The following is a 10,987-nucleotide window of genomic DNA, read 5'->3' on the forward strand; positions in this document are numbered from 1 at the left end:
GTAGCGTTTTCGTAAAAGACTGAATTTCTGATCATAAGCTAGGTAGTTTTGCTTTGTGTAAGGGAAGCCCTCCCGACAAAGAATTCAAAGAGACCAACTATCTGTATAAGAGATTATAGTAACACTGACAATGTTAGCATCTTAGACTGTCCTGAAATGCACTCGTTTGATGGAGTGACTGACATCAACATTTTGTGGAATAGATACAGGAATACGGTGAACTACTGTCTGGAAAAGTTTGTGCCAAAACAAATCAAGGCAATAAGATAGTGCAATCTTTGGATTAACCCAGCTGAAACGAAGAATAAGATGCAGAAGTAGGAATAAAGAGAGGGACAAAATGGAGATTTGGCAGCTTTTCTAAAGCCTTAAGCACATGCTCGTGACAGCAAAGGAACACTACCCCCCCGCCCCCCTTTTCCATGCAGATGTTACCCGATTTCATGAGAGATTGAAAACGTTTTTGGCGTCACCTTGTCCCATCGCACGAACAAATACAATATGTCTGCATTGATGGCAATACAATTAATGACTGTGCACAAATTGCTGAAAAATATAATGAATATTTTCATTCTGTGTTCGCTCCACCGGAGCCATCTTCCACTAACCTTGACGAGAATCGCAATGAGGGTATGTTAGTTATGCCAGACATTGTTTTCATTGAGGAGGGAATAATTGCACTGCTCCTTAACATAGACACCAAAAAATCAGCCGATCCTGATGATATCCCAAATGAATTTTTAGAATGATATGGGGAATGGATATTGAAGTATATCTGTATCATTCTTAAGGCATCCCTAGAGCAGCACAAATTATCATTTGACTGGCTGACAGCTAGAGTTGTCCTTATCTATAAATCGGGCGACAGACACAGCATAGAAAATTATAGGCCCATTTCAATTACCTCTACATGCTGCAAGATTATGGAGCATGTAATATCAAAAAGCTTGCTCAATTACTTCGAAAATGCTAATATTCTTCTTCCAAACCAACATGGTTTTAGGCCAAATATTGTCAACGGTTACCCAACTCTCCAAACCATACATGATTTTTCAAGCGTACTTAACGAGAAAGGTCAGTTAGATGCTGTTTGCCTCGATTTATCAAAAGCGTTCGACCGCGTTTCACACCCAGAACTTCTTTATAAACTGCTTAGTCTTGGTGTTAACATTATCAAATGGATTCAATCATATTTAGTAAGAACACAGTTTGTGGAAGTGAGTGGCACGAAATCCGGAGTGTTGCCTGTAATGTCAGGAGTCCCGGCCCTGTCCTTTTTCTCAGTTATATAAATGACATTGCAGACCATATTAACTCCATTATCAAAGTTTTACTTTTTGCGAACGACTGCTTAGTGTATACTATAGTATACAGCCGCAATGACCAAATCGCCTTAAATTCCGCATTAAAAAGTATTAGTGACTGGTGCGATAAGTGGAAAATGAAAATAAACTACAGCAAGACTTTGTACATAAGGGTAACCAACAAGATAAAAAATATACGCTTCTTTGATTATGAGATAGATGGTAAGGTCACAGCCGTGAAAACCACATTAAGTACCTTGGAATTACCATATCGAGTGACCTCAACTGGAAAGCACACATAAACAACATATGCTCATCAGCTGGATAAAAGCTCTGGTACTTGAGGCGAAAGTTAAAACTTGCTCCTTAACAAACTACTAAACTAGCTGCATATTTAACACTTGTTCGTCCCACATGCGAGCGTTGTGTGGGATCCGTTTAAAAAAAAACCTGGTAGATAGAATTTAAAAACGTCAAAGAAGAGCAGCAAGGTTCATCTTGTCAAAATATTGTTCAACCGACTCCATAACTGAAATGCTCAAGAAGCTCAACCTACCTCCACTTTCAAAACGTGGAAGAATAGCTAGACTAAAATTTCTTTATCTGATTCGCCATAACTGGTTCAACCTTAATTCACAGCAGTACATAAAACAGCATCTGTCTCGAATAGTACAAAGCAGCAACCTAGAACAAATTCAACCAGTTTCAGCATGAATAGATGCACATAAGTACTCATTTTTCCCCAGAACAATAGAGCAATGGAACGCGCTGCCACATGAATTAACAGTAGACAGTCTAAATAAATTTGAAACTACACTAACAAATTTTTTTACCTCGGCTAGAAGTACATAGCTACTAGTACTTTAATAATGGTAATTTTTCTAACTTATGTTCCTGGTTATAACACACATGATTAATCCGGCGGCTGTGGTACATTTAATACCACCCTATTATAATTTGTCTTTTGCTTCTTGCTTTGCATTGTGCCTTTTCCTGTGTATATGCCTTATTTGGTCTGTTCTAGACTGCGGCAGCACAGCTATCTTGTTTTGTTTGTCTTGCAACTGCCCTGTAACGGCCTTCGGCCAACAGTATTGATCAATAAAAATAAAATTAAAAAATACGGGGGGGGGGGGGGGATCGACTTACATTCAAGTCAACTTACAATCGTGCAAATACAGTAAGTGGGGAGAAATTGCCTGGTTGCGAAGTTAGCACAAGGTCAACAATGTTGGACAACTGTGCTGCACACCTTGTTGGCGAGCTGATTAGTTGCGACAGGCCAAACATGGTAATGCACGTGTTTACAAAGTCACTTTCTTCATTTTGCTTTGACATTGTGTAAGCTAGGTCAGAGCAGGTAACGGATGGAAAGTTAAAACCGTCAAACATAGTGATAGTGGCCTTGGTATATAGAGAAGATACCTTGTGTAATACATCATGAAACAATCATGCAAATGAGCAGTCACTGTACAGCGGACAGTAGCAAGCCCCGATTATAATGGGTAGGCTCATGGTCTTGTAGACGAGGAAAAGGATTTCTAAAGGGGAAGCAACAGTCATATGGGCGCACTGCAGGGAGCTGTGAGCGCCTATGAGGACACCACCGCCTTGTTTTCTCCAACGGTCATGTCGCAATAAATAAAACTCAGTAGAAACAGAATGAAGCTCTTGGTCACCAGCAGATGAATTAGGCAGGCTTCAGTAAGTATTACGAGGTTGGATGAGGATGAGTCAATGAGAGACTGCCTAGAGCACCACTTTTGTGTAAAACACCTCTGATGTTAGTAAAAAGAAATGACAGATCAGTTCGCTGGTTATGTTCGAGAGCAGAGTGCACTAGCTATGATCTGAGTTTGACAACTTTTTGACTGCTACGGTTGAATGTGAATGCATCATTCCCAATGATTAGTTTGTTATAGCATAGTCTGAATGAAATATTTCAGCTTTTCCCAAAGTTGACCAAGTGTTCACAAGCAAAGCACTTTCTCATGCAAAGAAAAGTCAGCAGAAGTGCACAAAATAGGATTTCGGGCAATACAATAAAATATTGTATAGTACAAGCAAAATAATTCTCCTTGTGTGGCCTTTTTGGTTAAATGAGGGTGCACAGATTGGTTGCTCTCTTTCAACAAGGAGCGACACAACACGTTCTTGCACCACTTTGAGAGCCAAATTAAAAATAAAATTCCTCGTTCAAGGGATATAAGCATGCTCGTTGCCATCACTATGGCATACAACCTTCTCATTATCACCACTACCCAAAGACATGTTCTGAGCAGTAGACAGTTCCTTCAAGTTGTAAGACTGTCCACGTTTTATGAAATCTTTATTGTGAAAACTTACACGATAGCTTGCTTGTTTTTCTTTAGACATATAAATGAGAGTTGAACACGGAAACAAAGTGGGTGCTATACCCTGCAAGACCAAAATTTTTTCAGATTCATTTATTCTGAGTGCATGCCAGCATGGAAACCACCTTTCCTATACTCTTGACACAGTTAAAGATGTTTCGTTGTTCCAGTGTGCCATTTATGTTTAATATCCCAATAAACTAGCTCTATTTTCACTTTGTCTTGTTCTTTTTTGCATGTCTTCTAAATGTGAACCTCCGATGTATACTTGTATGCTTGGTTGCTTTGTTTATGTTTGGCATGTCGCTGTTGGTGGATTGTTACGTTCTGTACATTGTTATGTAGAACCAATGTTCTACCCTGTGAGTACAAATAAATTAAACAAATGAAAAGTACAACACTTACCAATAAGTCAGTGGCGCAAGGGAAAAGGCGTTGGCCACCAGAAGACGGACATCAGTGCCATCATTGTCAGCCCGTTCAAACTCACGGATGCAGCCGAGCAGGTCATCCTTGGTGAGGAAGGGTCCATCAATCCGCTGCGCCTGTAGTGAGTCCAGCAGACGTCGCAGCCACAAGTCCTGGTGATTCTCGTCCAAGGATGTCAAGGCCTCCAGCAAGAACTTGCTAGCCTCACTGCGTGAGATGATGTGGCGCATATTGCAGCCATTAGCACTACCGCTTAGTCCAGAGTTCGACAGAAACCCAAATGGAAAGCCATTTGCTTCATCGTAAACAAGTAAGGACTTTGATACGACTTTAAAAACAATATGAAGCATGCGTGGTTGCAGTTTTGTGTACGTGTGACTGTACATGGCCCTAAAGTTCACCTTGCAGGTTTCTGCAAATAAATCAGCTGAAAGTTGGCATTTGCCTAGTCCTTGCCATATTTTGTGCCATTAACCTCAGTTGTTATCAAATAAACATGCAGCATTACATAAAGTATAATGTCACTCTCTGATTCGGCCCCTGGATTAGTAAGAATTCTGGAGTTTAACGTGCCAATACACCAATCTGATTATGAGGCTTGCCATAGTGGGGGACTCCAGAAAGCTTTCGAGCAGTTGGGGTTCTTCACCCTGCACCCAATGCACGGCACCCAATAACTTCCTGCATATTCCACCCCCGTCAGGATGACGCCACCGTGGTCGACATTAAACTCCTGATCACATTTTCAGCAGCACAATGCCACTGCCACTGAGTGTACCCCAAGGAGTAGCTTCTGGATTGAATTAATTTATGTGCAGTCAAGGCTGCAGAAATTGATATTCGTTATCTTGTGGTTCTTCATTACACATCCTTTGCACGCGTAATGATGGCACATTCAGAGTGCTTATTATGGTTGTGCCTTTTAGGTGGCAATTGCAGCCACTGCAAACCACTGAATTGATGCAAGCAGGGCAGCATGCTATCTTGAGCACCAGAATTTCGCACAAGAAGACCTTCCGGAATAGCTTTGATAGCAACATAAGAAACTGAACTTGCATACAAAAAAAAACTAAGAAATGTGCAATCGAGCTACACTAATTTAATCACATAGCAGCCATTTAAAATCAGCTTCACCTATCTGATCTTCAAATTAAAAAATGATATTGATAGTTGCATAGAAACTCACTTTTAATTAGAATGCATGATCACAGTTGTCTCCACTTGCATATTGAACCAGACAGGGTACAAATGAAGTTAATCTCCACATACATTTTGAAAGCTTAGTGCACATTGCTACCTAAGCAAAGGGAAAGCCATTCTAAGCCCAGCCCCGACTTGAATTCCAGCAAAGGTTGCCAAGATCACACAGATGCTGCCGAATACTAAAAAAAAAGCTCATAAACAAAGTTGTTGACCCATGGCACATAAACAGACCTTTCTCCCTGTGCATGTTTATTTTGCCCGCACTACTCACAAATTTTTTTACGGAAATAAAGAAATGATATGAAATGAAAATGGATGTAATTTTTTAGCTCTTAAGTTTATAGTGCAAAAAATTTCGGGACAAGACTTGAAACATGAAACGACAAGCACAAGCCCTATGGTAACGCTTGTGCCTGTCATTTCATGTTTCAAGTGTCATCCTAAAAACTGTATTCGGAAGATCGAAGAGCTGTCAATTGCAAACTAGTCCGACCCAATGCCTTGCTATAGAATTGTTTGCTACACATAATCTAGCCTGTTTGATTAGCATTTTTTGTATTTATACTTGTTTGAATTGGTTGGACCGGCAGAGGGTTCGCAGTATTTGCTGTAAATAAATAAAGAAGAGATATCTGCCTTCCGTGTGACTCCCTACATCCTGTAACATCTCTGTCTGTCAAAAGGCAACATCAGTTTGCATACAGCGCCTGTATTGCCAAAGGACACATCCAGCACAGAATGATTCAATTGCTGGCTGCACAAACAACCACACGGTATGTACTGCACCAGGGGTAAGAGAGAAATATGCAGGCATTAATTATACTAATAAAATTAAACAGCTGTGACTCATAGAAAACACAGGAAGTGAAAGGAAATTTGAGCAGCAGCAAGAATGAACCATGATGTTTAACAGTGCTAACTTGGACAAAGGATAGCAAAAAAGACAGACGTAGGCAAGCGCTGACTTCCAACTAAATTTTTTTTTTCAAGAAAGAAAGAATATATATATATATATATATATATACGCGGGCTGCACATGCGTGATTTTGTACTAGCGCTGGCTCATATCTTTGACAAAACAAATCGAAACATCAGTGCACGACACCAGTCATCGTCATAGAGCGGGCGCGTCTTTTCTTGTGTATCCCAAATACGATGGCTCCTGGGTCGATAGGGCTGTTAAAGGTTTGCTTACCACATTGTTCCCTTCAAATGCCGCTGCTTCTATTACGAGTCTGGTGTGTTCATGTGTGTGCTCAGCAATAACTGTAGTGTCATAGAAGAGAGGCTTACAACAGCACTCAGAACAATGTTGTGCCAACAAGCCATCCCTGCCCTTCTGAGTTTTTTAATGGTTCTCTTGAACGCACACATTTAGAAATCTCCCGGTCTGCCCCACGTATGTCTGCCCACATGAGAGAGGGATATTAAACACAATGTTTATTGTGCATTTTTCAACAGACGGGTTCCTATGCTTGATGTCACAGTCTTGTTTCTCCTTATATACAGAACGGGTCAGTCTGCATAACTTGGACAATTTATTGGGAGTGGGAAAGACAACTGTGACACCTGATCGCTGGCCACTCTTAATTAATCTATGCGAAACACGGTGAACGTACGTGGTACTATGCACCACGAGCCAAAAAGCCACTATTATTTTTCGGATCATCTCATGGTAAATTGATCAAAAGGGCTATTGCGAATACATGCTTTTGAAATGCCTTAAAGGGACCCTGAAACGATTTTGACGATTTTGTACAAACGTACTGAGTCATTAGAGTTGGCCCTTCCGATCATTAATTGACGCATGTAAGTGCTCCGCGTAAAGCATGTTATTTATTACAAGGCTTTAAAAATGTACATCACTGCCAATCGCAGCACACTGCTCGGCTGAATTTTCAGCCACCCCTACCCACTCGACGTAAATTGCCCTAATGACGTCAGTAGGGCGAGGCGGGGCGCGTCATCGAGGTGCGTCATCGATAATTTTTCCAACCTAATGGTGAACAAATGTTGTTTGTAATAGTTGGAATGTTAGCTAATTTATTTCTATAAAAAGAAAGTAACAAGAAAGAGAATGCACAAGAACAATTTCTCAGTACATTTAAGCACTTCCGGCACACAGCAAGTGTCGCCTGCTTGTGTTACAATGTGGTCCGTCTTGACGTGAGCTCTGTGGTCAGTGTTGGTCTGTCTTTTCATGAGTGCCATGAATTGCCTTTGTTGCGTTGTAGGCTGCAAACATAGCGACTGGCACTATGCCAAGCTGCGACATGGTGTCCCTCTACAAGGCAGCAGACGAGCAGAGTGGCTGCCGCGCATTGGACTATCGGTATCAGTCGGCACCAGGATTTGCCCGTCGGGGGCCACAATTAATAATTTAATACCACAATAGCGTTTTGTGAGTCCAGGTATTCAGGTTATCTATTCAGGTAAATGCAAGCAAGCGTACAGGGCCTGGCCGCTTGACTGCACCTTTTCATGGGATGAGCAGAAGCACAAATATGAATAATCTGCACAGTGCAGCAACCTGGTGACACAGAGCTCAACCAAACACAGTAGCAGTAACGAAATGTATTCTTTGCTGCTGGTGTAAATTTTTCGCAGGAGTATAATTGTTAACATGCTGTTTTTATAAATGTTTAAAATGTTTGACACTTGGTTAGAACAATATTAGCTCTTTGTTTGGTTGGTTAAGCTCTGTGCCAACAGGTGGCTGGACCGTGCAGACTGACCAGGCCGCTCACGTATGTCTACGCTAAAGTTGCTTCATCAGCTTGAGTTTATGCCTCCACCCATTCATCGAAACACCCAGCTTGCCTGTGGTTACCGATATACCAAACATGTTCAGCACTGCGACAGAATGCTCGCAACGCACGCTGCTTCTATAGCTCTCGCTTGGGGTCGACTGCAAGGCAGCAGCCGAAGAGGTTGGAGAGGGTTTGCGCGCTCGCTCCTAGAGAACCAGATGTAGACAACATGACATGCCATCATGACACAGAGCCATTGAAGGCGGAGCTTAGCCCCGATCACTCGGCAAACGAGTTGAGGAGAAAATGCATTGTAATTGCCCATAGCTCTCTTAACATGAGACGCTTTACACAAATTGTGGTGGAAATGATTAACTTTAGCTGTACCCTATGCATCTACAAAATTTGTCTGAACCATTTCAGGGGCTCTTTAAGCAACATGCAGTTATACAATTCAGCACAGCTTTAATGTTCAAGTGCCCAGACATCAGGACGCAGGGTATGCCAAACACTTGTTCATATTCGTAGCAGGACTTTGCTTAAGAAAATAAAGCTTGTGCAGAGAACTCGCGAAACTGCCACTCAAGTACAGGAATCACCAAGACGGAAAGTCGCGGTAATGCCATACATTCACAGCGTTTCGCATAGATTAAAGAAGATTGGCCAGTGACCGGATGCCACACTTGTCTTTTCTGCTCCCAATAAATTGTCTAAGTTATTCATTCTGTAAATAAAGAAAAACAAGAATGTAACATCAAGCATAGGAACCTGTCTGCTGAAAAATGAACAAGAAGCGTGTATAATATCCCTTTCTCACGGGGGCAGACATATGTGGGGCAACCGGGAGATGTCTAAACGTGAACCTTTGAGAGCACCATCAAAAAACTCAGAAGGGCACGAATGGCTTCTTGGCACAACATTGTTTCAAGTGCTGTTGTAAGCCTCTCCTCTATAGCACTACAGTTATAGCTGAGCACACAAGACTCATAATAGAAGCAGCGGCAATTGAAGAGAACAGTGCAGGCAGTAAACAAACAAGCCTTATCGACCAAGGAGCTCTCATATTTGGGATGCGCAAGAAAATACGCGCCCACTCTATGACGATGACTGGTGTTGCACACCGATATTTCGATTTGTTTTGTCAAAGATATGGGCCAGTGCTGCTGTAAAATTGCGCATATGCACCCCATATATACGTTTTTTCTTCTTTCTTTAATAAAAATTTAGTTGGAAGTCAGTGCTTGTCTACGTCTATCTCTTTTGCCATCCTTTGTCCAAGTTCGCACTGTTAAACATTATGGATCAACACCAACTAGCCCTGTTGCATAGCATATACCAGAGCAATGAAAACGGTTGACATAACAGTATACCATGAATTAAACGATGCAAAGCACTCCTCAACCTTTAATACAGCACAGCAATAAATTAGGGAAAACAACACTAAAAGCAGAATTAACAAGAACGCTTCTTAACACATTTATGCACTTCAACTCCAATCAAGAAGATGTCCGAGTTGCTGTCTGAACGTTTACATAGTTCTAACGCATTCCAAGCTTCTTGTATACAAGTTGTATAAGAATTTTCTTTGTCTCAGGTTACCTAATACATCTATGAAGCGACTTTTGTCTGTGCAATTATTTTCGTGTCCGAATACGAGCGTTGCGTCATAATGACGGGTGACTGGCGAAACTTGAAGTTGCTACGCAAGTCTCACCTTACTACGCAGGAAGTCGTTGTGTGTGCGCACACTCGATAGTCGCTACATAATGCGTGAAAGAAATTGTGCATTATAACTAAAGATCAAAATTTTTGGTGGCACGAAAAAAAAAGCATACTTTACACTACATTCCAATGGTACTGAAGAGTTCTGTGAGAAGGCTAATTACGTTCTTTCGGGAAAACACAACTGTGATACTTTACTAATGATACGCCGTCGGACACTACACGTTGTTTTCTGTGCCTGGGCTGTCGACGCACAGAGCAATGCGTCTGCGGGTTCAATGCCTCTTCAAGTTATGAGATGACGCCCCGCATTACACTACAGACGAAAACTTCAGCCACAAGCATGAGAAACTCTACAACCGCTCGGTATACCACTTCACCCGTCACGCAGTGCCGCTGAAATGCGCAGCGAGCAGTACTGCTGTACATTGGAGCAGCGATCACAGCAACAATGACGACAGTCACAGAAAACGAGGCCGTCCTACGGCTGCAAATCACACGACAAAATATGGTGCGGTAAAAATGTAGGGATCACCATCTGACACTGACCTGCGAAGCGTGAAGCCTCTAATTTGGAAGCTTTTGAGGATCTTGCTGCGCAGTTTCACGGACATTTCAAGCTGTCGGCGACGAAATGCGAAGCATAAACGCCCGTTTCACAAGCAGCCACTACACAAGAACGATAGCTGCGCCTTGTTAACAAGAATATGCAAGCTGTTTATACTCTAATTTAAAGCGCGGCAAAGCTGTCGACGAAAGGAAGCAGACATCTTTTTCCAGGATCCCGCGCTTTTTGATACTATACCTCTAGACAAATACATGTGAGATGTTAACACCACCACAAGATGCTCTGCAAGTAGATAGCGTCATCCCACCTTCCGCTATGAAAGTACAAAAGAAAAAAGTTTCTGCGGCAAATAAAAAGAAAGGAAACAACTTCATAAATAAATTTCAACAACCTATCAATGAGCAAACAGTCACTGAGTGTACAAGATGTACATAATTTTGTTGCGCTGTTCACATTCCTGATCACCATTTTGAACAAGGGGCCACACGCAAAAACTGAACCCTCAACCACCGTGATTATTACCAGAACCATACTCCAATCAAACGTTATGTTCAAACTACCGTGCAGTTTATTTTTCAGTTTGATTAAGCGTGTACTGAATCTTTATGTAAATATGTGCACCAACTCGGAATTTGTCTGCCAGTGCTACAAGGACCT

At 41.7% G+C, this 10,987-nt stretch overlaps 1 protein-coding gene across 1 annotated transcript in view; it reads right to left on the reverse strand.

Annotated features, from left to right (window-relative positions):
* PolE2 (DNA polymerase epsilon subunit 2) overlaps positions 1-10,766 on the reverse strand; it is a 118,840-nt gene extending 108,074 nt beyond the window's left edge. The window contains exons 1-2 of the mRNA XM_065427199.2: positions 10,312-10,766; positions 4,064-4,294 (exon numbers count right to left, since the gene is read on the reverse strand). Coding sequence (XP_065283271.1) covers positions 4,064-4,294; positions 10,312-10,376 — 296 coding nt within the window. The 5' untranslated portion in view covers positions 10,377-10,766. The remainder of the gene's footprint in view (positions 1-4,063; positions 4,295-10,311) is intronic.
* Positions 10,767-10,987: the final 221 nt, after the last annotated feature.

This window comes from Dermacentor albipictus, chromosome 5 (assembly GCF_038994185.2).
Source record: "Dermacentor albipictus isolate Rhodes 1998 colony chromosome 5, USDA_Dalb.pri_finalv2, whole genome shotgun sequence".
Lineage (NCBI taxonomy): Eukaryota > Metazoa > Arthropoda > Arachnida > Ixodida > Ixodidae > Dermacentor > Dermacentor albipictus.